The following is a 26,984-nucleotide window of genomic DNA, read 5'->3' on the forward strand; positions in this document are numbered from 1 at the left end:
CTTTTCTGATTACTGATTCAATCTCTTTACTTATAATTTGTCTGTTAGGATCTTCTATTTCTTCTAGAGTCAGTATAGATTATTTTTTTCACTTCACCAAGGTTGCCTAATTTGTTGCTAAATAATTGCTCATAGTATCCTCTTATGATCATTTTTATTTCTATGGGGTGTTAACTGGATTTTTTGACTCACTCGAAATAAATAAATGTTGCTTGCCTAGAGAACATAGTGTTGATTGAACCAAATTTGTTTTTAGACTGACAGTGGCATGGGCTTTTGAGGAAAGTATATATAATAAAAGTTCTATCATCACTAACCATTTTACCTTTTTTTATGTATCCAAAATGTTTATTGGGATGGTATTCCACTTTTCTTCTTCATAGTGCGTTTAGTGTTGCTTCCATGTGAAGGAGCATCTTTCTGTAAGCCTTGCTTCTCCTCTAGGAGGTTGACAGAGGACAGTGGAGCAACCAATACACAAAACTACTGTTTGTGCATGGCTAAAGACCATGGTGATTTTATAGCATCCTGGGCATTTTAAACCTATGAAGTAGGAATTGGGGTGCTGTACCAGCTGCTGCTTCCTACATTTCCTCTTTTCCTCTTTCTGGAGGTCCTTTGTGAGAGGCATGTTCTTAAAGGGAGGCCGTCACCTCCAGAAAGACCATTGTGCCTTAAATGAATATATTGGCATCCAAAAAAGGGAGTGGGGAAAATAGTTGTGATATACTCTGAAAAATTAAGTCATCTAAAAACGAAGAGATCCATGACCTCTCCTTCTTCTTCTAAGCCTTGCCAGTAAGTGCAGAGACAAATTTTTCATCCCACATGAAATCATTAAAGGATCACATATTGAGAATAATGTTATATTTCTGGGCTTTCTGAATAGCTTTTTTGGGTCTGCTGAGAAGTCTGCATTTCCGTTTTAATTCTTGTGAACCTGACCATGCCGAGAGGGTATTACCACACAGCATAGTACAGAGATTTGTAGCTTCATATACATGGTCCCATATAAATCCTTCTCTCACTGGTAGGTAAGCCCCATTTTACAGATGGGGAAAACCAAGGCTCAGAGAGGAAAATGGCTCTCTCAGAGTCACACAGCAGAGACTGGGCTAGAACCTGTGTCTTCTGATTCTAACTCTAGTATAGTTCTGCCAGGATATGTTCAGACTAGACATTCTTTTTTTTTTTTTTTTAATTTTTAAAGAAGATTTAGATTTCATAAATGTTACATAAAAGTAGATAAGGGATTCCCATGTGCCCCAGTCTCTTCCTTTCCAACACTTTCCCACATTCACAACATCCTTCCTTAGTGTGGTACATTTGTTACAATTGATGAACACATATCAAAGCCTTGCTGCTAGCCATGGACTACAGTTTACATTATAGTTTATATTTTGTCCTGCACAGTTTGGTAAGTTATGACAAAATATACAATGGCCTGTATCTGTTACTGTGATGTTAAGCAAGACAAATGCAACGTCCCCAAAACACCCCCGTATTATACCTGTTCTTCCCTCTCCCATTCCTCAGCACCTCTGGTGGCCACTGCCTTTAGGTCAATGATAAGTGTCCTTCCATTGCTAGAATAATAGTAAGTCTACTCCAGTCCATCATTTATTCCCCAGTCCTGAGGATTCTGGGAGGTGATGGCCGCTCTGCTTCTAACCGAGAGGGGCCTTAGATCCCATGGGGCAGATGGATGGGTGTTGTCCATCAACATCTCCTTGTGTTGCAGCTCTAAAAGTCAGACTGTCTTGACTATGGATTCAATTAATAACTCCCTGCTTCTCTGTCAATTAATTAGGAAAAATAAGGCACTACATGTAGACTGCTAATGTTCATTACACAATTGTGAATTCGATATTAACATGACAGGTGGGGAATAAACTGCTTTTTTGGAGTGGCTTTGTGCTTTGTGTACTATAGCAGTGGGTGGTTCATTCATTCATTTATTCAGCAAATATTTATTAAATGTCTACCATGTGACAGACCATTTTATGCAGTGGAAAACAAAACTGAGCTAAACAGACAAAATGCCCTGCCCTCTGAATACTAGTCAGAGGAGAATGATGATAAAGAGGCTACAATTGTGCAGTAAACACTATGCTTGTGACAGAGCTGGTGGATGATGTAAGAAGAAAGGTCGTTTACTCTATGTAAAAATTCAATGTTAGCAAGCCCCATATTCTCTCAGTGATATTTAGACTTTATTTCTATATAATCATAGTCATTTTTGAAAGCACGTTTATTTTTTAAATTCCTGTAGAAAAATCGCTGTATTATTGTAAACTGAAATTCTCCAACTCATGCTCATTCTCTGTTTCCCCATTGCCATATTTCTTAATATAAGAGATTTTTAAAGAAAGCAACCACAATCTGTTAGTTCTGAGGGCTGTATTTGATTCATAAATAAATTTTCATTGACCACGGTAGTATTTTGAATTTTCAAAAAAATTATAATAATTAAACATCACAGCTAATACCTCCAAAGTTAGATTTCTAGATTCTCCTGAATAATTTAAAGATTAAATTTCTTTGTTTACATGAATTTCTGTGTGTTAGCAAATGGCAGGCGCTGAGTGGCAAGCTTCCCATTTATATGGGACGTAGGCCTTCCTTTGTCACCATAGTACTTCCTGCCCATTCCTTAAAGACACGGGAGTGTGTTACCCTTGAATAGAGAGGTGAGTGTATATATAGCTTTAAAATTGTGCAGGTGCTGAAGTAAGACATAAAACATTTCAAGTAAGGCATGAGGGTTTAATATAGAGTAGCAAGAGGTTAAAAAATATTAGGGGTTCACTTACTAGTGAACTATACTAATTGGATTCAGGAAAAACTGGTTTTGAATGTCAAAAGGTTTGATGAGGCTAAAGCTATTTCCTTTACCAGTTACCCTTGCAATTGAGAAGATGAAATTGTATTCTTTCTTCCTGCCATTTTGAGTGATTAAGTCAACTTTTTTCTTGGTAGGTCAGTCCACCTGGGGTTCTCTGTTTGCCAGTGCTGAACTTACCGAGAACTGAATTCAACTACTTCACTGAGACAAGGTTTATTTTAGAAGAGCTGAATATCTCTGAATCATTCCACATATTCCGAGATGACATTAATCTGCATCAGCTCAATGATGAAGGGAAATTATCTTTAACACTTGTTGGCAGCAACGTGCTGGCAAGGTAAGGCTGAATATGTGGCTCTGGAAGTTTGATCCTTTAATGAAGGCTCTTCTGGGCATTGTATCACCTTGTTCAGAATTCTTGTGATTTAGGGGATTTGTTAAAGGTAGAGGATGTTCAGAAAAAGGGAATTTTTTTTCTTATGGCAAAGTTTGGGCAATGGCGATTTTCCATTTTTGCTTTGGCACTTCAAATATGACACCTGTGAATGGAAAGTTCTTATAAAGATGATTAAGATAATTTTTAAATGAGCAACTTCGAACATTTTCTTAAAGCAGCACAATAGTCTTCTGTATTGATACTGAAAGTATATAATGAAAATTGAAATTAAACACTAACTGAAATTGAAAAGTCTTAAGGGGGAAATCTCAGTAGTAAAACTGAAAATTATGTAACAATGAGCTATCAAAGTCACTGATTGCTGGTTAATTCACTTGTAACATTTTGTACTGTAAGTGTTGGATGGGATTTTTAAAATTCCATATAGTTTAAACTACTTATTTTATGGATAAGAAACCTGAAACCCAGTGTAACAAATGGCCTGCCCAAGATCTTGCATAGGGTCACTAGTTGAATTCTGATTAGAACTTGGTCTTCTGCCTCCTTCAACAAGTACTTAAGAGTTACTAAATGTTGCAAGAAGCTAAAGATATGTATATGAAAAGAGCAAGACAAATGCTCTGCCTTCAAGGACCTTACAAACCAGTAAAAAATGCCTTTTTGATAAGCTGTGAACTACTGAATGGAGCACTCACCAGTTAAATACCTTAGTAGTTTGAGATGTTAGTTATTTGCAGTTTTCCAGTTTGCTAGTTGCTGATGATGTTAACCAGTAGACTTTGAATCAGACCTTAATATGCATGAAATAAAAACTCATGCAAGTACCTAATTTTTATTTTAACTTTCTAAGAAGCATATTTATGTGTGAATGTATTATGTCAGTGATACAGTTCATACAGTTCTAAAGAGGGTTTGTTTTTTTTAATAATCTGCTTCTGTGGGGCTATCTTTATTCCCACACTGTTGGAAACAAAATTCTTTTGAGTAATATTTATTTATCAACCAATTGTTGACAACTGGCTGAGAGTTATGAGTAGATTATTTAACTTCAGTTATCAATACTCAGGACAGTCATGTGCTTGACAAAATTTACATGTTAACTTTTAAAATCAACTGATGCAAGCAGTTAAGGATAGAGATAATGTAAGAAGTCAAAGGCATGAACTAGGAAACACTGTGTGTCAATCAAAATCCTAGGGAGTGTTTTGTGACCAATTCTGTTTTGTTAAAACTGAAAAAGTTATTCTGGGTTTGAGATTGAAGTTGTGAATTCTGACTTTGGGATTGCTTATGAAATAGAATGCTTTTCAAAAATAGAGATCTTTATTTCCTTCATTGCCATTCATTTGGTTTCAATAGCAGAATTAATAAAATTTGCTTATCCTAACTTTCTTCTTGACTTGAAAAGGCCAACTCTATCTCATGTATGAAGAATCATGGTGGAAATAAATAGTCCAGTAGTATTTTTTTCTATAACATAGTAACTGGATATTTAAGCTTTGGCGCCAGATTGTCAGGGTTTAAATACTAGCTCATTTACTTACTGGCTGTGTAAACTTAGACAAATTTCTTAACCACTTTGTGCCTTAGTTTCCCTATTTGTAAAAGGATAATTTTAATAGAACCCATTTCATTGGGTAATTTTATAGTATAAAGCATGGTAATACATCTAAAGTACTTAGAACTGTGTCTGGTGTGTAGTGGAAACTCAATAAGCATTAGCTATTTTTATTATTAATATTATCAACAGCAGTATAAGAGATGAAGTTCATAAGTTATGAGGATATTTTAGGAATCTTGGAGAGGCAATTAGTGGAAATGAAATGCCAAAACACATAGAATAAGTTTCTACTCTTCTGAGTCATTTTAGTGTACTCATATTTTTGGTTATTGATTTAAAAAAATGCATTTGTGAAGGAGTAGAGACAAAATAATTCCCAATAGTAAGAAGAAAACGTGCTATATCTCTTTCCCTTTCTCTCCTTCCTTTGCTTTACAGTGAGGACAAAACTTTAGAATCGGCAGTTGTCAAAGTCATTAATCCGGCTGAGCAGAGCGATGTCGAGTTTGAGTTCCGAGAGTCTTCCTCCTCCCTTGTGCTGAAAGAGATTCTCCAGGAGGCTCCCGAGCTCATCACTGAGCAACTGGCTCATCTGCTCAGAGGTGAGAGATGATTCCTCCTATTAAATACTGGAAGGCTTAATGGAGTGCCTCTCGACCTGCTCATGCAGAGAGAGTGCGATCCATTCTTGGGTTAACAATCCCTTTAAAGACCATGGGAAGCTTCATCAGAGAAGCAGGGAGTAAAGAGTTTGTTAAAGAGTGCCATTACATGGAATATTAAAAATGTGCATTTACAAATAGGCTCCAAGGATCTTTGCTGTTTCACTAGACAAGAATATGAAGCAGAGCTGCTGCCCCTCAGTTGGGAAGCTGCAGTAGCTCCTCTGGTCGTTTTAACAGCTTCCGGAGGTGATTCTTGCCCGGGGACAGCATGAGCATAATTCAGAGTTCCACATTCCCATGTTGAAATATTTTCTGATACTTAAACAGGCACAGTTTATGTAATACTATTTGGCTGGCAAAATATTCGTCTCTTATTTTGGTGATACTGTGTTGGGGTTTTATAACCAAATTGGTACGTCCTTTGCTCCCACGTTGTAACAACTTGCTCTCAGTACCGGGGGTCTCAAGCAGCACCATGTCATAAAGTGTTCTGCTAATCTCTCTTTCGTCTCCATCGATGGAGCCCACTGCTTCCAAAGAATAGTTTTCAAGCTAAAAATTGTCAGTGTCACGTTGGCGTAGATACCAGATCACCACGAAAAATCAGGACCCTGCTTCGTTTTGGTTTAAAGGTTTTTTTCTTTCAACAATTTACCTTAAACGTGATTACTGTGGGTTGAATTGTGTCCCCTGGAAAGATACGCTGGAGTATAACCCCTCGCATCTGTGACTGTGACCTTATTTGGAAATAAGGTCTTTGTAGATGAAAAAAGGTTAAAGTGAGGTGTTCTTATAAGAAGAGACACAGATACATAGAAGAGGCATACACAAGAAGAAGGTGAGGGCAGAGGCAGAGATTGGAGTGATAACAGCTGCAGGCTGAGGAATTCCGGATTGCCTGCAGCCATCAGACGTTAATTAGGAGAAGGATGGAGCAGATTCTCCGTCAGAGCCTCCAGAAGGAAACAGCCTCGCTGACCCTTCTTTTGGAATTCTAGTGTCCAGAACTATGAGAGAATAAACTTCTGTTGTGTTCAGGCACCCAGTTTGTGGTACTTTGGTACAGTTAGGTAACTAACACAATGGTAGATAAAGAATTTTCTCAGAAGTATTTAACACAGGAAAACGAAAAACAGTGGCTAACAGGCTGAAAGAATTGAAAAAAGAAGGAGTCGACCAAGGGTGTGTTGACAACTCTTTTAAGGACACTTTCCTTCGCTCCCCTGTCTCTACTACTATTTGGGGGAAAAGGGGTCACAGAGTTATGTGATTCCTGTTTTAGAATGAATGGCCCCCAAAAACCTGCCCTTAAATATTTTTCTGGCCACTGACATCTGTAAAAATGGTCCATAGGAAACTGTGCTCTCAACTAAACTAAGTAAGCATTGTCATTTATCTTTGTGACAGAGTAGAAGAAAAATAAAGGTAATTGGGGATCTCAGTCAAGAGGGAAGTTGTTTGGTGGCACAAATATATGGTGCAGATAAGTGCTACAGATTATTGTGTTTAAATATTTTACAAACTAAGAAGTTTCGCTCATTGTTAAAAAAAATACATGGTCTATTTAGTAGGAAAGAAATATAATTAATGAATAGATCATCATGATTTTCTATAAATAGTGAAATGATATCAAACTGTAATACACTGATGCAAAGATATGATGACGATGTGGTGGTGGTAGTGATATTCAGATTTAGGGAATTAGAAGGGATGTAGCCTGTTCCGATAGTTACCTTGGTTTTAGAATTAGCGCTATGGTAATGGATCTTGTTTTTTTAAAAGAGATTTTTTTCATAAGGTTAGGCTTGAAGAGGCATTGGGAAACAGGCAGAATGTGGACATTATATCCTTGTCCCTTAGAGTAGGATGTGACAGGATGACGAGCCTCTACCCATGAAGGCTGCCATGTGGATATTGTCATGGGAGAGCCACATTTCACATCAGCAGGGCAGGGAGGTAGGAGACATAGGTGACTTATTGCAGTAGAAAGAGGGCTCTGAAGATCCTTGCCCAAACTATTTGTGTGTGTGTGTATACATGTGTATATGGAGAAGAGCTGGAACATTACTGAACAGTTTTGGCAAGATGGTTCTCCAGAGGGTGGTGATCCAAGAGGGCTCACGTCACAGAGGTAACTGACTTGTTCAATGGTAAGAGGCACTTTAAGACAATGAGCCAATTTTAAAGAGCCCCTGAATCTTCAGTAAATGTAAGAAGGGGATTTGAGTCAAATTTTACTATACTCAAATTTAGATTTCATGGTTTTCCAGTCATGTATTAACATCTAAAGGGATTATTTTTATATTCCTATAACTAATTTTAGCATTTGTAGTCTCATAAAAGTGAATAGTTCTCTTTCTAAGGGGATATTATAAGCAGCTATGATGTTCCTTCATATTTGAGGATAGTCTACATAATCATTAATTTGACAAGGATTTCTAGAACATGTATGTACTTGTCTAAGTTTTGGGAATGCACAAGTTTTGTGCATGCCTCTGCTGTCAGAAATTTTGAAACCATGTGTTTCCAGATGTCACAAGATTAGATATTACTGTTGAGACTTGGAAGTCCTTAAAAGCATCATAATTAGAGCTCTATGGAAGATTATAAATTTATAAAGTATTATAAACTTTGTATCAAAAAGATCTGAATTTCCTATGATCTAGGTACTCTACCAATTTGATGGTTCTTTGCCTCTCATTCCCATGGTCATATTCGAGAACATACCATGCTGAGGCACACTGGTGTACTGTAAACAGATTTCAGGTGGGCAGACATTGATCCCCTCCATCCTTGTAGAGGACACCAAATGTATTTTATTCCAATATGCTATAAAAATTGCAATTTTCAATGTGTTCCTCAATGTGGAAACGTTTGAGAAGCACACATTCCTATACTACCTCCAAATCTCTAGTTCCTGGCTCCTACTCTTTGACCACCCCACCCTATCATGGAGACCTGCCACTTCCTCACTATCAACCAGGATCCCCTCAGAGATTCACTTCCTTCTTTAGCAGGCTTTGATTCCATGGCCTCCATTGTGATTGTTCACTGGCAAACACACTTTACCCTTCTCTCACATCTTACTTGTCTGGCAAATCCTCAATTTTGGGTAAACATCTACTCCCTGCCTGACTTCAGCCAGCTAAAGCATGGCTTGCGAAAAATTAGAGAGAATAATGCCACTTTTAATTTATTGGCAACCTATCTTAAATGGGCATGCAACACTGTCCAACAATCCTGTTGTGTTCCCTTTTCTGCTCTCCAAAATGATCCTTTCACCTTTTCTCCTGCATTCTCTAGCCTTCCCCACCTCTACTCTCTGTAGATAAACTGTTTGATACTTCTTTTTGAAAATAGAAGTCATCAGCTAGGAAGTTCCATAAGTTACCATCTTGCAATGCATCCGTCTACCAATCTCTACCCATCATCACTTCGGTTAACTTGGAGAAAGTGTTCTTATCAGATATCAACCCCTCATCTGAGTTCTGGATCCCTTCCTGCCTTGCCTTCTTTTCGTTCTTGTAATGATCTCATCTCTTTCCTTGAGTCTCCTTCATCTGTGTCTTCCTCACTGCCATATTATTCCATCACCATTCTTATCAGTTAATATCTCCTAAGAAAAATCCAAATAAAAAACATCCCAAGTTTACTTTAAGCCATCTTCCAGTCATCACGCCTTTCCTCCCCTCCTCTTCCCAGCAAAACCCTGTGAAAGAGTTGTCCATACTTGCTGCATTTGCTTCCTCACCTTGTTTTCTCCCCTAGCTGTCACCAGTCAGGCTTTCCTCACAACCATTCCCCTGAGATGGCTCCTGCCAGGCACCAGTTGTCTCCACTGGCATTTCTCTCTTCTTATATTTCTTGACCCCTTAGTAGTCTTTGATACAGTAGACCAGTGTCCCGGTTTGCCTTTTATTCTGCTGGCCACTCTTCCTTAGTCTTGCTTGTTGACTCCTCCTCTGCTCCATCATTAAGTGTATTGGGGTGTCCTAGAACTTTGTCCTGGTATGTTATTTCTCTATCCACACACTATCCTTAGGTGACCTCATTTAGTTCTGAGACTTTAAATATTATACACAGAGCTGGGACTCCCTGGATCTCCAGCTACATGCTTGCTTTTGAATTTCAGATTCATATCTCGTGCCCATTTGACATTTTCATATGCATGTCTAATTAGCCCCACCCCTGAACAGCCACTGGAACTACGTTTATCCCATGTATCTCCATCTCACTGAAAGGCGTTGCCAACTATCCAATTGCTCAAGCCACAATCTAGGAATTATACAGCCTTCCTTTCCCTGTACTCCCCTCCCACCCACTCCCACACTGTACCATCAGCAAGTCCTGCTGACTTGACATCTAGAACACAACTTGAACTCATCCACTTTTGCCAGTGATCACTAGTAACCCAATCCAACCTGCTGTTCTGTCTCTCCTTGACTTCTAAAATAGCTGCCTGTTGCCCTATTTCAAATACTCCATACATTGTATTGTCTACTAAAGTAGTCAAAATGAGTCTTTAAAAATGTAAATCAGGTCATGTCATTCCCCTACTTAAAATCCATTACACTCAAACTCCAAGCACTCCACCCCTACCAATTGCGACATGACCTTCCCCCTGCCCACCTCTAGCATCATCTGATGCTATTTTTTCCCCTTTCCCCACTGTGTTTCAGCCACAAGGGCTTTCCCCTTTTTAAATATGCCAGTCTGCCCAGTCTTGCATAAGTCATCCCTCCTTCTGGAATGCTGTTTCTGTCTGTCTACTTCTCTCCTATCACGAGTCTCCTCCTCCCCATGCTCCCTCATGCCAGAATGAGAGCTTCCTGAGGAAAGACACTTCGTATGGTTATTCATCACTTCTCTGCTGTGTCTCTGGTGCCTGGAATAGTGCCTGGCACATAGATGAATTTTGCGATTGTTAAATATTTTCTTTTGTGTGTGTGACTGCATTGCTTTAGTTAGTACTATACTTTACTTTTCATTCCATGCCAGCTCATCCCTACAACATTGTCGATATCCAGGATTTGGGCATTGTTCCTTCTAGTATAGTAATAAACCCTTTCTGTAGACTTTTTTTTTTTTAGCTTTTAGAAATTCTAGTTGAGTTTATTTTGGTATTTTACTAGCATTTGTTTTCATTTTCATCTGTTTGTTGTCATTATATATATATATATAATGCATGATATTTCTTATTTTAACCCTTTTGTGGAATATAATACATGTACAGAAAAGAACACAAAACATAAATGGACAGCTTGTGAATTATCACAAAGTGAACACCCATCTAACAATTACCCAGGTAAAGAAATCAAGCAAGAAGATTCCTTTGTGCCCCTTCCCATCGTTATTCACTCCCTCCTAACTAAAGACAACCTATATTCTGATTTTTATGGTACACACTTCCTTGCTTTTCTTTATAGTTTTAACACCCCTGCATTCACCCACTAACACGACAGCATGGTTTTGACTGTTTTTATATAGTTTGTCAATAGAATCATATGGTATACCCTCTCACTGTCCTATCTTTATCTTTATATTAAATGGTGTATTTACTTGCATAGACCAACTATTTATCTATTACTTATTCACTTTATTGTTTATAATAAATAAACGCTTTATTCCCAGAATATTTGAGGTAGCTTATAAAGTGCACGCAATACAATAAAACATTGAAAAACTCAGCCAGTGAAAATAGAAAGGAATGAGATCAAGATATAACAATAAATTGGGAGGAGTTAAAAGCACATCCAGTTTGTAACTTTGGATATGAGCTTCCTGAAGCCAAAGAAAACATAGAATGTGATTAATTGCAATGTTCATATTGTTACTTAAACAAATATATATACCAGTTCCTCATTAAAAAAAAAAAAATCAATATAAAGTGTTTTCCTTGCATCAGCCTTCTTGAAAAAGACACTTGGTAGTGTACTAGATACCCCCAGCCACAGCCCTTTCACTCTTCCAGGGGCGCTTTACAAGAATAGAGCACAGTGCATCAGATGCTTCACATGCCTCAATCAGCATTTGGGGCTGTTTTAGTAACTTTATTCTCTAATCAGTGACACCTTTAGTTCCTGTCATCTTATTTTCTATTCCAAATTTCTTTTCTACACTCGCTGATGTTTGCCTGGAAATATATGTTTAAATTCAGTCACACTGGAATCCTTATTGTTTCATCCTTACCACTGTGACTATGTACCCAAGTGTTTGCATTATAACATTTTATTCAAATACTGAGGTAGCACCTGCTTATCAGGGGTGCATCTTTTCTTTCTCTTCCTCCTCCTTTTCCTCCTCCTGTCTGTTGCTAAGATTTTTTTGTCACCATTTTCAAACAAGCTGCAACCTGCACGTACCTAAAAGCCACATTATACAGTCATGGTGGCCCAGAGTTGATGCGTGGTGACATCCTGGTTTTGTGCCAAAAGCAAACAGTTATAGACCTGTCAGACTCCTCAGCCTGTATTCTTTATTCCCCCAGAGATGTGGACTAGAAAACTATTGCCAAATTTAAGATCCATTAAATTGCTGAATCATCACATTGGGAGTTTGTGTGTGTGTACGCTCACATGTGTGGGCATATGCATGTGTGTGTGTTTCTGGGAATCAGCTGGCAATGATGAGATTTCAGCCACTGAGTATCAGGTATGTTTCCATTAAGACCACATTCTATCCAAATGGCGTTTAACATTTGTATTACTCAGCTAAAAGGGTGCCCATGCAAAGTACCAGAAATCTGTTGGCTTTTATAAATGGTATTTATTTGTGGTAAATGCTTATGGCTACAAGGCTCTAAAGAGCCCAACTCAAGGCTGCTTTCTCATCAAAGTCAGTTGCCATGTGTTGAAGGAGGATGGCAGATGACCTCTGCCTGGTCTTCTCCCTCCTCCCTTCTCCTCCCTTCTCCTCCCTTCTCCCTTCTCCCTTCTCCCTCGAAGGCTCTGTGGGCCCAGCTTCCCGTCTCAGCTGTAGGTGGCCTAGGGCTGGTCTCTCTTCCCGGGGCTTTTGCTATTTGAGCCTTCTCCTTTCTGTCACACGGCAGGACTGAAATGACCAAGTTCTCTCCTCTTCCGTGTCTTCTTCCATGTGAGTGTCCATTTAAATCAGCCACCAAGGAGGCGGGGACGCAACCCTGAGTAACGCCTACGGAGGTGGTCAAATCAAAGTCATCATCTTTTATCAAGTAAACGTAAAACCTTTGAATTTAATAAAAATCAAAGGGTGTCACACCCAAAGGAGCAGATAAGTTTACAAACATAATTTTTCTCTTTTTTTGGGGGGGATTCATAAATAATATCAAACTGTCACAACATTTATCTGTATAATCCCTTGACAGGTAGATGCCTCAAGATGAAAAGTCAAATGAACAACAAACAGCAACTGCTCTTAACTTAGGTTTTTAAAAAACAACTTCTCTCCTTCCTATCAGTAGTTAAATTTGACATTTAATAAAGAATAGTTGTTTGCTATTTTAGTAGCTTGGATTAACAGCTTCTAAAAAATCCTTTTAAGGAGGTCAGGCAGGCAAGGAACAGAGCCAGGTTTCTCGCTCTCTCTCTCTCTCTCTCTCTCTTTCTCCCCGCCCCCAACCTCAAAAGAGTGAATCATCACTCTCCATAAATGTTTACAAAGTCCAAAGGGAATTATATTGCCTGTTTTGCTTAGGAAGAGAAAAGACTGGTGTTAAGGACAGGAGAAGCATGATGTTTTTTCTGCTAGAGATACAGTCAAAACAGTTCCTCAATTTGAGTGTTGTTATGCCATATAAAGAGCTTATTCTTAAGTTTAGACCTTTTTAACTTATTCAATTATGAAGCTGTTTAATAATATGTTTCTTTTTATACCTTTCTAGGCAAAAAAGTGAGCTAAATTATACTTTCTATCTTTCCTCTTCCTTCCTTCTCCTTTCTCCCTCCTTCCCTCTATTGTTCATTCCTTAATATTTTTGTTTCAGTATGAAAAAAATCAATCCCAGATGGAATAGGAAAAGAGATTTAAATCTCTTCTTTTCTGCTAAGAATTTATCATGCAGAATATGCTTTTACTGTGCTGAATGTTTTCCCCAAACAACTTCTGACTTCATTAGATCATGTTTAATATTAATGTACTGCAATTGCTTTTGGCAAGAGGTCCTTCACTTTTCCATTCTTTTGAACAAAGAATATTATGGGAGTTTTTTTCTAATGGAATGGAATGTTTGTTAGTATTTTATTATAATTGCTTTTTGTGTTGTTCATTGCCAATTCCTCATGGCCTGTGAATAGCTGAGATGCTTTTGGTTACATGTTTATGGATTTAAATATTTCTTTAGTTCTTCAGAATTTGCTGGAAATAAGTCAGTTTCACATGTCTTTGGCTGATGTTTATCCTGCTACTGATATTTAACAAAGTATGTGTTTAAATGAGTTTCTAATTTCTTCAATCCTGCTATCCAAAGAAACTGGGTTCTTGGTTTGACTGTAAACTGGGACTTTTTTGGTCAAATTTATTCCTAAGGATTTAATTTCTTGGTGTGATTGTAAATTTTAAAATTTTTGTTTGATTTTTTAATTATTTGTGCTTATTTATAGAAATACAGGCAATTTTGAATCCTTACATCCAGCAAACTTTCTAAGTTTCTTATTCTAAGTTCATTATACATTCTTTTGGATTTTTATATACATAATTGTGTCATGTTTAAGGAAAGACAGATTTTATTCCTTCCTTTACTTATAACATTTATTTATTTTTCTTGCATTATTGCTGTGGCTAGAGTCCACAGTGCAGTGTTAAATAGGAGTATTAAAAGCAGACAGGGAAACGGACTTTGGCCCAGTGGTTAGGGCGTCCGTCTACCATATGGGAGGTCGGCGGTTCAAACCCCGGCCTCCTTGACCCGTGTGGAGCTGGCCATGCGCAGTGCTGATGCGCGCAAGGAGTGCCTTGCCACGCAAGGGTGTCCGCCGCGTGGGGGAGCCCCACGCGCAAGGAGTGTGCCCGTGAGGAGAGCCGCCCAGCGTGAAAAGAAAGAGCAGCCTGCCCAGGAATGGCGCCGCCCACACTTCCCGTGCCGCTGACGACAACAGAAGCGGACAAAGAAACAAGACGCAGCAAAAAGACACCAAGAACAGACAAACAGGGGGGGGGGGGAAGGAATTAAATAAATAAATCTTTAAAAATAAATAAATAAATAAAAGCAGACATCCTTGTTTCATATTTGATTTAAGGTGGAAGTCTTTCAATATTTGAAACAATTAAATATGATGTTTGCTCTCTTTGTTTGGTTTTTATAAATGTCTTTCATTAAATTAAAGAAGTTGTCTTCTACTTGGCTGAAATTTCATACAATGATTAAGTGTTGAATTTTACTGAGTAGTTTTACTACACCTATTGAGATGATCATCTGATTCCCCCCCCCATTCTATTAATGTGGTGAACTGACTGACTCTTTAAAGAATATACTTTTTAATTTAATTTTTTAAAAGAAACTTAGATTATGTAAATATTATGCAAAAAATATATAGGGGATTCCCATATGCCCTGCTCCCTAGCCTTCCCACATTTTCCCACACCAACAACATCCTTCATTAGTGTGGTACTTTTGCCATAATTGATGAACACATCTTGGAGCATTGCCACTAAGCGATGATTATAGTTTCCATTGTAGTTTACACTCTCTCCCTCACATTTTTGCAAGTTATTACAAGATATACAATGGCCTGTATCTGTCATTGCAATGTCATTTGGGATAATTCCCAAGTCCTGAAAATGCCCCCAAATTACACCTATTTTTCCCTCTCCCTCCCCTCAGAACCTCCAGTGGCCACTGCCTCCACATCTATGATAAAAGTTCTTCCATTGCTAGGATCACAAGTCTACGGTAGAATAACTATAAGTCTACTCTAGTCCATTGTCCATTCCCTAGAGGATTCTGGGATGCTCATGCCCACTCTACCTCTAATTGAGAGGGGGTTTAGATCCCATGGGACAGATGGATAGGACTTTCTTGCTTGCAGTTGTAGACTCTCTCTGTTCCTTGAGATAGTTGTTGTCAGTCATCATCTCCTTGTTAGGTGTCCTGGGTGAGTCCAATGAACTGGAGAGTAGGTGTTGCAAGTCTCTTGACATTTAGGGCCCAGCTAGCACATGGACAGTCCAAAGATTTAAATCTCTTGGACATACAACTATCAATGCTAGTACTAATTATAGATTCAAATAGAGAGGCAGCAGAGCCATGTGTCCAACTCTGTCACAATGGGAAATGTAAATTCCAAAGTAGAGCCCACTGGCAGGGTGCCAAACTCCTGAGCTGTCAGCCCTGCCTAAAGTAACTGACTGACTTTTAAGTGTTAATTTGCCCTTTCATTCCTAGGAAAATCCTTACTTGGCCGTTACACAATATCTTATTATACATTGCTGGATTTGATGTACTATTTTGTTTAAAATTTTTGCATTAATGCTTATGAGAGAGACTTACCTCAAATTATTTCTTATAATGTTCCTATCAGGTATTAGCATCAAGGTATTAAAGTTATGCTGGATTTATAAAATAAGTTGGGAAATGTTCTCTTTCTCTATTCTTTGGAAAAATTTGTGTAAAATTGGTATATTTCTTTCTTGGATGTTTGAAACTATGGGTTTTAAACCACGGCTTCACTTTTAAATAGATCTAGACCCATTCAGATTATTTATTTAATTTCCTGACAGTTTTGGTAAGTTTAGTGTTTCTATTAGAGTCCATTTTCTCTAAATTTTAAAGCATATTAAAATAATATTGTTTTTATTACCTTTGAATGTCTATAGAGTCTGTAATTTCTCATCCCTAATATTGGTAAATTATGCCTTCTGTATTTTCTCTCCTTTTTTTTCAGCAGTTTGCAAAACTATTAATGTTTTTTCCAAGGAATCAAATTTTCTTTTTTTTAAAAATTAATTAATTTATTTAAATCCCCCCCTCCCCCGGTTGTCTGTTCTCTGTGTCTATTTGCTGCGTCTTGTTTCTTTGTCCGCTTCTGTTGTTGTCATCGGCACGGGAAGTGTGGGCGACGCCATTCCTAGGCAGGCTGCACTTTCTTTTGCGCTGGGCAGCTCTCCTTATGGGTGCACTCCTTGCGCGTGGGGCGCCCCTATGCGGGGGACACCCCTGCGTGGCGCGGCACTCCTTGCGCGCATCAGCACTGCGCATGGGCCAGCTCCACATGGGTCAAGGAGGCCTGGGGTTTGAACCGCAGACCTCCCATGTGGTAGACGGACGCCCTAGCCACTGGGCCAAGTCCGATGAATTTTCTCCATTATATGTTTGTTTGCTCTATGTTTAAGGTTTGTTCTTATCTTTGTTATATCCTTCCTTCTACAGTTTTTTTAGTTGGATTTGCTGTTCTTTTTCTAACATCTTGAGATAGATACTTAGGTCATTAATTCTTTTTTTTTTTCCTCTCCCCTAACTCCCCCCCCCCCCCCCCCCCGCCCCTCTGGTTGTCCGTTCTCTGTGTTCATTTGCTATGTGTTCTTCTGTGACCACTTCTATCCTTATCAACAGCACCGGGAATCTATGTTTCTTTTTGGTGCGTCATCTTGCTGTGTCAGCTCTCCATGTGTGCAGTGCCATTCTTAGGCAGGCTGCACTTTCTTTCGCGCTGGGCGGCTCTCCTTCCGGGGCACACTCCTTGCGCGTGGGGCTCCCCTACGCGGGAGACACCCCTGCGTGGCAGGGCACTCCTTGCACGCATCAGCACTACATATGGGCCAGCTCCACACAGGTCAAGGAGGCCCGGATTTGAACCGTGGACCTCCCATGTGGTAGGCAGATGCCTATCCATTGGACCAAGTCCGCTTCCCCGGTCATTAATTCTTAGACTTTCTGCTTTTTCAACATTTGCACTTAAGAGCATTTTTCAGCATTTCCTTAGAGTGTGGCTTTTTAGGTGCAGCCCACAAATTTAAATGTCATGTTTTCATTATCATTCCATTAAAATATATTATAATTTATATCATAACTTATTCTTTTACTATGAGTTACTTACAAATGTACTGTTTAATTTTCAAATATTTGGGGATTTTCTCATTACTATTTTGTTATTCATTTTAGACTATTTTCACTATGGCCATAGCACACATTCTATGAATGTAGTCCTTTGCAATTTCTTAATACTTGGTTTTTGTCTCAAAAGATGGTCAATTTTGGTTAACGTTTTATTTGTACTAGAAAAGGAAATATATAACAGTGGTCAATATATATCAGTTAGTTCAAGTTTGTTATTCATGTTGCTCAAATGTTCTTTTTTTTTTTTTTTTTTTTTTTAAAGATTTATTTATTTATTTAATTTCCCCCCCTTCCCTGGTTGTCTGTTCTTGGTGTCTATTTGCTGCGTCTTGTTTCTTTGTCCGCTTCTGTTGTCGTCAGCGGCACGGGAAGTGTGGGCGGCGCCATTCCTGGGCAGGCTGCTCTTTCTTTTCACGCTGGGCGGCTTTTCCTCACGGGCGCACTCCTTGCACGTGGGGCTCCCCCACGCGGGGGACACCCTTGCGTGGCATGGCACTCCTTGCGCGCATCAGCACTGCGCACGGCCAGCTCCACACGGGTCAAGGAGGCCCGGGGTTTGAACCGCGGACCTCCCATATGGTAGACGGATGCCCTAACCACTGGGCCAAAGTCCGTTTCCCAAATGTTCTTTATCTTCATGTATCTTTTGTCTGTTGTTCTAGAATTGTTCAGAGGTGTGTTAAAATTCCTCACTGTGACTGTATGTCTCTCTACATCCAGTACTATCAATTTTTGTTTTATACGTTTAAAAACGATGTTATTAGTGTTTAATTTCACATTGATATGTCTTTCTGAAGATTTAACTTTTAATAAAAAAGAAATCTTTGTCTTCATGTCAAATAATTTTTTTGTCTTCTAGACTATTTTGTCTGATATTAGTACATATATCAGTTTTCTTCTAATTAGTTTTTGCATTTTATATCTTTTTCTATCCTTTTACTTTCTTCTATATTGTTATATTAAGGTGTGAATCTTGTAAACATTATCTTATTATTGATTTTTAAATTCAAGTTTGATAATTTTTTTCTTTAGATTGAGTCCTTTTGTCTCTGCATTTAATATGATTACTGTCACATTTGGGTTTAAATGTATAATTTTGCTATTTGTTTTCTTCTTATATGTTTTTACATTTTCTCTCCTTTTTCTACTGCTATTATACTAAATAAGTATTATTTTATTACATTTCTCCTACTATTAGCTTCTTTGTTTTGAATTCTTTTTCTTAAAAAAAACTCTTTTAGTATAAATATTAGAAATTATGTGCAATTAAAATATTTTATAAATTAATATTTTTATAACTTCCATGACAATCTAGGAACCTTAGAGCACTTTATCTATACTTGGCTTCTTCTGCATTTTATGCTGCTATTGAAATGTATTTTAATTACACATATATTTTAAATTCTACAAGAGAGTAGTATAATTGTTTTGTACAGCCAATATTCATTTATAATTACCCATATATTTACATTATCCAATATTCTTCATTCCTTCTTCCTGCATTTTTTGCTTCTCTGTGGAGTAATTTTCTTTGGCCTTTACTATTTCCTTTAGTTTGTGTCATCTGGTGACAAATCCTTTCTGACTTTTTTTCCAAAAGTGTTTTTATTTTGCCTTCATTTTTTTCAAATGTTCTAATTCAGTATTGAATTCTAGATTGGCAGCACTCTGAAGATGTAATTCCATTATCTTTGGCTTTCGTCATTTTAGTTGAGATGTCAGCTCTCAGTTTTATTGTAATTCCCTTCATAGTAATATGTCTTTTTTTTTACTGACTGATTTTAAGATTTTTCTGTTTGTAACTTTTAGCAGTTTTACTATCCTGTGCCTAGAAGTATTGTTCTTTGTGTAAATTCTGATTTGGATTCATAGTATTTCTTGAATGTTAGAATGATGCCCTTCATTAATTTCAAAAAAATGATTTCCGTCTTAAGTATTGCTTTCAGCTCCATTTGCTCTCTCTTTTACAAGGGGAAACCTATTACACATATGTTAGGCCTTTTCTCCAGCATTTCATTCACTCAGTCATTCAGCAAATAATTATTGACTACTCATCCATAACAAGTACTATGCTAGATGTCTCTTATGCTCATTTCTCTATTTTTTAAATCTCTTTTTCTTTCCTTGCTTCAGTGTAAATATTCTCTTCTGCCATGTTTTCTGATTCAATACTTTTCTTCTCAGTTCCTAATGTTTTGTTAAACACATTATGAATTATTAGATTTTCAGTTTCAAACAATTTCATTTGATTATTTTTATAGATTTTAATTCTTTCTGTAATTCTCCAGCTAATCTTTTTTTTTTTTTTTTTTTTTTTTAGGTACCCGGGGTTGGGGATTGAACCTGGGACCTCAAATGTGGCCAACACTCAACCACTGAGCCACATCAGCTTCCCTGAGTTCGGTTTTTCATTTGTTTTGCTTGTTGTTTGTTTTTATTTTTTCAAGAGTCCACCGGGCTCTCCCACCCCAGCTAATCTTTTGATCTGTTCTGGCTCTATTTTGATGCTTCGTTTCTTCTCTTTAGTTTCTAGTCATTTGGTCTGATTTTATTTATGCCTGGTAATTTTTTATTGATCACTTTATATAGTATATGGAAAATGTAGAGAGCATTTCTTTTTGCTCCTCGACGGCAGTTTCAGGAAGGGAAGATTAGCTTAATCTGTTCTGTGTTTGAGCTGATTCAAATCAGGATTTCAGTCTTCAAGAAAACTGGTCTATTTTTGCTTCACTCTTTTCCTAGGGCAGGAATTGGCAAACATTTTCTCTAAAGGTCAGATAGTAAATATTTTAGTCTCCGTTGCAACTACTCAGCTTTGTGGTTAGCACAAAAGCAGCCATTGACAATATGGAAATGAATGGACATGACCGTGTTCCAATAAACCTTTATTTGCAAAGACAGGCCAGATTTGGTCTGCAGACCATGCTTTTCCCACCCCTGTCTTAGGATTACTCCTTCAGAGTTCCCATCTGAAAACCTGGGCAATTTAACCAAGACTCCTTCTCTGTGGAGGGGTCTAAGCTCCAATTTTTGTCTCCCTAGCCCAGTAAAACTGCTGCTAGAGCTACTCATCTTCTTAATGTATTAATTAGGTAATGCCTTGAGGGGAAAAACAACACCAAGTGCTATGTGCTCCTCTCTACACGTCTTTTCTCTCCAGGATCTTAGCTTCTTAGGTATTTTTGCTTAGATAATTCTCTGATGCCTTTCCAGATATTTTTTTTTTTCATTCAGCTTTTCTCATTGTTCTTGGTGCAGGCTAGTCCATCAGAGCCAGCATCAGATGAGGGGGCCTTTTCCAAAAATACCAAAGGGTGGAAAAAATCACCTTTGTATCTGAAATTTTTTGTCAGAAATTGTCAGACTGCAGGGCACATTAGAAGTCAGGGCATATTCAGAAGCCACCTTTCAAAGAAATTTTGTCTTGCATCTGTCCACTTCCCTGCCTGCTGCCTTCCTAGCCGATCTTCCCAAATATTCTATGTCTAAGACATTCCACATATGGTAGTATGAGTGCTTTTTATGAGACATAAACTTGAGCATGTTACTCCCTTACTTAAAACTCTTTAACAATTCTCCATTTCCTTTACTATAAGACAAAACTTAAGAAGGCTTTTGTAAGGCCCTTTCTTCATGATCTGACCCTGTCTAACTCTCCAACCAAATTTTTCATCACTTTGTCCCTAAGACCACAATATCCATCTCTACTTAACTGCTTTCCGTTCCTTGAACTGGCCAGTTGTCTCCCGCCTCAGAGCCTTTACACATGATCTGCTGGGGTCATGATCTTCTTACCCTTCTTTGCCTTAAATCCTTAGTCATCCTTTCAGTCTCAGTTTAGGGTTAGCTCTCTGCAGTTAGTTCTCTGACCTTAAATTCTGGTCTGGATTCAGAGTACTTTTTCCCCAGTGATACTTCTTATCTGCTTATATTGAACTTTTGCATGATTACCTATTTGTGGTCCTTAACTGCTGTTAGCTTCAAGGGGCATGGCTATCTCTATTCTAGTCTGTGTCCTTAGCATCTAGCACAGTGTGGACACATATGAGCAGTCAATAATTATTTGCTGAATGAATGAGTGAATGAAATCCTTTAAATATATTTGGCAATGTTTATTATGGTGTTTGCATTCCTTTGATTCCCAGTATGACCTTGTAAGCTGAGAGGGCAATATGATTTCTATTTTATTTATTTATTTTTTTTTCAAAGATTTTTTATTTATTTTATTTAATTCCCCCCCCCCCCCCCCCCCGGTTGTCTGTTCTTGGTGTCTGTTTGCTGCGTCTTGTTTCTTTGTCCGCTTCTGTTGTCGTCAGCGGCACGGGAAGTATGGGCGGCGCCATTCCTGGGCAGGCTGCACTTTCTTTTCACGCTGGGCGGCTCTCCTCACAGGCGCACTCCTTGCGCGTGGGGCTCCCCTACGCGGGGGGGACACCCTTGCGTGGCACGGCACTCCTTGCGCGCATCAGCACTGCGCATGGCCAGCTCCACATGGGTCAAGGAGGCCCGGGGTTTGAACCACGGACCTCCCATATGGTAGACGGACGCCCTAACCACTGGGCCAAAGTCCGTTTCCCATGATTTCTATTTTAAAAAGAGGCGGACTTGGCACAATGGATAGGGCATCCGCCTACCACATGGGACGTCCGTGGTTCAAACCCCGGGCCTCCTTGACCTGTGTGGAGCTGGCCCATATGTAGTGCTGATGAGCGCAAGGAGTGCCCTGCCACACAGGGGTGTCCCCCGCGTAGGGGAGCCCCACGTGCCAGGAGTGCGACCCATAAGGAGAGCTGCCCAGCACAAAAGAAAGTGCAGCCTGCCCAGGAGTGGGGCTACACACCGGGAGAGCTGACACAGCAAGATGACACACCAAAAAGAAATAGATTCCCAGTGCCGCTGATAAGGATAGAAGCGGTCACAGAAGAACACACAGCAAATGACACAGAGAACAGACAACGGGGGAGTAGGTGGGGGTGGAGAGAAGGGGAGAGAAATAAAATAAATAAATAAATAAAATGGGCAAATGGAAACAGAGCCAGGTGACTTGCCTGGGATCTCTCAGCATGTTTAATGGTGAATGTTGATCTAATTTCCATGTGCTATAGGTCTCAGGCCAAGTGTCTAGAGTAGATACTATAATTTTGCCTTACTCACTACTTTATTTCCCATTTACCCTTTTACCTTCTTACCTCCTTCTTTATTTCCACTTCATTTTCTCTTCCCCCATGATTAGACCTAGCATCAAGGCCATGCTGAATACTGGAGAGTTGGTACCACCTTGATTAAATCAATAGGTTTGGATTGGGAGGGAGGTTTGGGGAAAGTTTACTCATCCTTCATTTTCTCAGTACAGAGTCATTAAGTGACGCTTCTCTATTTCTGACCCGTTGTTATTTTGGGTACTAGATTAGGAAGAAGGGGATGTGATGGGTTGTAACTCCTCTTTATTCAAAGTGTACTTTGAAAAATACAAGAGGTCATTCATATTAACAAATTATTTTGTAATCTAAACCTGTGATTTAGACCCAATTTGTGAATCCTTATAGTTAGATAATAGTATATTACTTCAAAACCGAATGGTGCCTGGAAAACCAGGAATAGGCTCCAGGTTAACCACCTTGTCAAATTCCTCAACAGTTGTCAGTAGGACTGTACAATCACTATGCTGTAAAAGTCAGTAATGTCAAGAGTGGGAACGATATACTCTGAGGTCTCTTAAAGGAAATAACTTGGGCTGTATTTTAAATAGCTTACCATTAGCTTCCTTTTTGAGATGATTTAAAACCAATGCATATTATTTTTGTGTGTTTCTGTGGAATGGGGGAAAGTCTTATGTGTTGTTCCTTGAACCTTCAACTATAAACTCTGCCATAATGTGTACTAGGGGTCAGTTAAATTGAAGGGATTAACAGCTGGAGGAAAATGAAGCTGGGCAGATGGTATCTGAGAGGTTTTCAGAGTGGCCTCTTGTACTTCCTGCTGTGGAGCTCCTGGTCCAGGCAAGAAACAGGAAGCTCCTAGCCTGGCTGCCAAGTTTAAAGGCTGTTTTTTCCTCGTGCATTTCAGGTAGCATCCTTTTTAAGTGGATGACCATGGAATCAGAGAAGATCTCGGAGAAACAGGAGGAGATTCTTTCCATCCTGGAAGAGAAATTTCCTAGCCTGCCTCCAAGAGAAGACATCATCAACATCCTGCAGGGGACCCAATTTAGTGCTCAGAGTGAGTGACGTGGTCCCTCGGTGCTCTTGTAGCTCCTGAGTCGAGATGGTTTGTGGGGTGCAGTGTTGTCAGGCCCCTGAAGGTGAATTGGCGTGGGCCTTTGTTTCCTTCCTCCTTGATCGTGCTGGTGGGAGGTTTTCAGGGGCACATAAGGCTGGCTCACCTGGGAGCAGGCAGCGTGTGCTGGGGCCTCTCCTCTAAGGCGCCGTGTCTAGATGTGTGGTTATTTCACAAGGCTAATGTGCTCCCAAGATGTATCATCACATGAAATCCCTGTGCTGAGAGGGTTCTATTTTGAGAATGTGGCAGAGGAGACAATGTCAAGCACAAGAGGCTCTCATCAATCAATTAATTTTCGAATGATAACTAAATTGATAATACTGTTCTCTAAGGCTAGGCTTTCTCAAGAAGACTTTTTTAAAAAATTCTGCAAACAAGGAATTTTTTGGATCATCTGTTTTATAATAAGAAATAGCTATAATTCATTGGGTGCTTAATATATTATCAAGTTCTCATAACAGCATGGATTAGTTCATTGAATTCTCACAATGTCCCTCAGAGTCAGTTTCTGTTATTGTTCCCAATTTCCAGAGGAGAACGCTGAAGCACAGAAAGGCTTCTTTGCTTTTTCAATGTCACTCACACAGCTGGCAAGTGGCCAGACCATGATTTAAACCCAGCCCATCTTTCTTTAAAGCAGGATTTCTTAACAAAGGGTCCGTGAGCTTGAATTAAAATTCAAAGAAACATTATTCTTGTGGGGATGTGTTGGTGTGGGTATGATATAAATAATACACAGCAGAGTGTGGACAGAGTGTGGACTGAGTAAGGGACCCATGGTTTTCACCTGGCTGGCAGAAGGGTCCGTGGAAGAAAAAGGTTAAGAACCCTGCTTTAAGGTGCAAACACTGAATTACATTGCCTTTTTCCTTAGTTTAGGATCCCTCAGGAGCAGAGCCAGGGGCAAAGATTCCAGTGAAAGTAGATTATTTGGTAGGCATCCCAGGAAACTCAGATGGAAGAACAGGATGCATTATCAAGCAAGTTAGCTCTGTGGAAACCAGAGCTAAATCCCAGTAGGGAATTCTGGGAAAGAGTATAGAATTTCACCTCGCAATTATCCCACCTCACAGATGCAGCGGTGTGCTGGAACTCCATTACCCAAGCTTGTAAGAGCTGATGCTTAAATTTTCAGGAACTGTTTGAGTAGCTTGAAATCAACTGTGGTGAGAGAATTTACACCACAGAAATTGACAAATGTTACGAATCAGGTGGGTTTTTTTTCCTTTCTTATTTTGAGAGCTGGTGGCTAAACATTTACCGGCATCCACTGGGATATTGAGGGCTGATTCTAGGGGGTGTTAATTCCCACACTTTCAATGTTCCCCCATTTAGGGCAGAGCAGACTTCGGTGGCCAAAGAAAGCCCGCAGGAAAAGAGATGCAGGTGCTGGTGGTTGAGAACGTCTGAAGTAATGGGGGGAGAACTCAGGCAGTGACTTTCCACCTTCTGCTTTGCATGCACATACCTACCTGTGTAAAGAGCTGTACTATGGATGGAATATCTTTGGTCATTCTTTTTTTTTTAACTTTTAAAAAAATGTATTGAATTATATCAGTCATACATAAACATACATAAACAATAAGTGTATAGCAATAGTTGTAAACTTACAAAACAAACGTATATAAAACATCATCCAGGACTCTCATAACTCAACATATCACCAATACCTTGTATTGTTGTTGAATATTTTTAACTAATGAACATTGTCAATATTACTACTAACCAAAATATTTTTCCCCCAACCCAACCTATTATTATTATTATCTTTATATCATTTTTATATGAACATATATAAACAATAAGTATATAGGAAATGTTGTGAACTTACAAAGCAAACATGCATAACATCATACAGGGGTCTCATATCAATCCTCCACCAACACCTTGCATTGTCGTGAGAGGTTTGTTACAAATTATGGAAGAATATTGCCAAAATCTTACTACTAAATATAGTCCTTACCTTACATTTGGTGTATTTTCCCCCAACCCACCCTATTATTATTTTTAAATATATTTTTTATGACAGAAGTTGTAAACTTATAAAACAATCATGCACATGCGCAGAATTTCCAAACAACACCCCTCTATCAACATACCACACTGTGGTGGAACATTTGTTACAGATAATATCATCTGATTGTTACCACGTCCATGGTGTACATTTGGCACACATTTTCCATACTGCCCCATTATCAACACAGTACATCTTTGGCATAGATGCAAAAATACATTCTTATTGCTAACCACAGTCCATAGGTCACTGTAGTTGTATTTTTTCCTGTGCTTCTCTACATTCCCACCATCCTGCAATAGTAATGTACATTTGCTCTAACTCACAAAGGACACTCTTGCATCTGTACCATCAACCACAGTTCTCATCCACCTCTTGGTTTACTGTGTTATTCTTCCTAGATTATTCTCTAGCATTCTATCAGTTGGCATTTACACACCTAGACTACCATTTTCAGCCATATCCCCATTTATAAATTAGCTGTTATTCACTATTTGTCACCATCCACTATATATATTTCCACACTTTCACAGTAAAGCTAATTAAAACTTATACGTACCTTAAACATGAGTAGTCCATCTCAGTCCTCTTATCTCCTTTAAGAATCCACCACCTACCACCAGGTCTTGAAGATATTTTCCTACAATTTCTTCAAGAAGCTTTATGGTTCTTGCTTTGCTTTTATTTTTAGGCTTTTGATCCATTTTGAGTTAATTTTTGGATAAGGTATGAGATAGGGGTCCTCTTCCTTCCTTTGGCTATAGATATCCAGTTTTTTCAGCACCATTTGTTCAATGGACTGTTCTGCCTGAGCTGTTTGGGTTTGACAGGCTATTCAATAATCACTTGACCATACATGTGAGGGTCTGTTTCTGAATCATCAGTTTGGTTCCATTGCTCTATGTGTCTGTCTTTAAACAGCACCAAGCTATTTTTACCATTATTGCTAGGTAATATAATTTAAAGTCTGAAGATGAGGGTTTGCTCTTCCTTTTTAAGATGTTTCTGGCTATTCAGGAGCCCTTATCCTTCCAAAAATTTTTTGATAATTGTGTTCTCAATTTTTAAAAAATGCTGGTGAAATTTTTATCGGGATTGCATTGAATCTGTATATCAATTTGAATAGAATTGACATCTTGATGATATTTAGTCTTCCAATCCGTGAGCATGGAATGTTCTTCCAATTACTTAGGAC

General features: G+C 38.8%; 1 protein-coding gene across 9 annotated transcripts in view; it reads left to right on the top strand.

Moving 5' to 3' along the window:
- The window catches only part of PRUNE2 (prune homolog 2 with BCH domain), a 321,035-nt gene that overhangs the window by 53,413 nt on the left and 240,638 nt on the right, over window positions 1–26,984 (top strand). For all 9 annotated transcript variants that reach the window (XR_011649380.1, XR_011649381.1, XM_058301632.1 and 6 more), the window contains exons 3-5: window positions 2,980–3,182; window positions 5,242–5,405; window positions 23,563–23,715. Coding sequence is in view for 7 of the 9 variants with exons in the window: in XM_058301632.1 (XP_058157615.1) it covers window positions 2,980–3,182; window positions 5,242–5,405; window positions 23,563–23,715 (520 nt within the window). In the remaining 2 variants the exon portion in view is untranslated. The remainder of the gene's footprint in view (window positions 1–2,979; window positions 3,183–5,241; window positions 5,406–23,562; window positions 23,716–26,984) is intronic.

Source organism: Dasypus novemcinctus, chromosome 8, assembly GCF_030445035.2.
Source record: "Dasypus novemcinctus isolate mDasNov1 chromosome 8, mDasNov1.1.hap2, whole genome shotgun sequence".
NCBI lineage: Eukaryota > Metazoa > Chordata > Mammalia > Cingulata > Dasypodidae > Dasypus > Dasypus novemcinctus.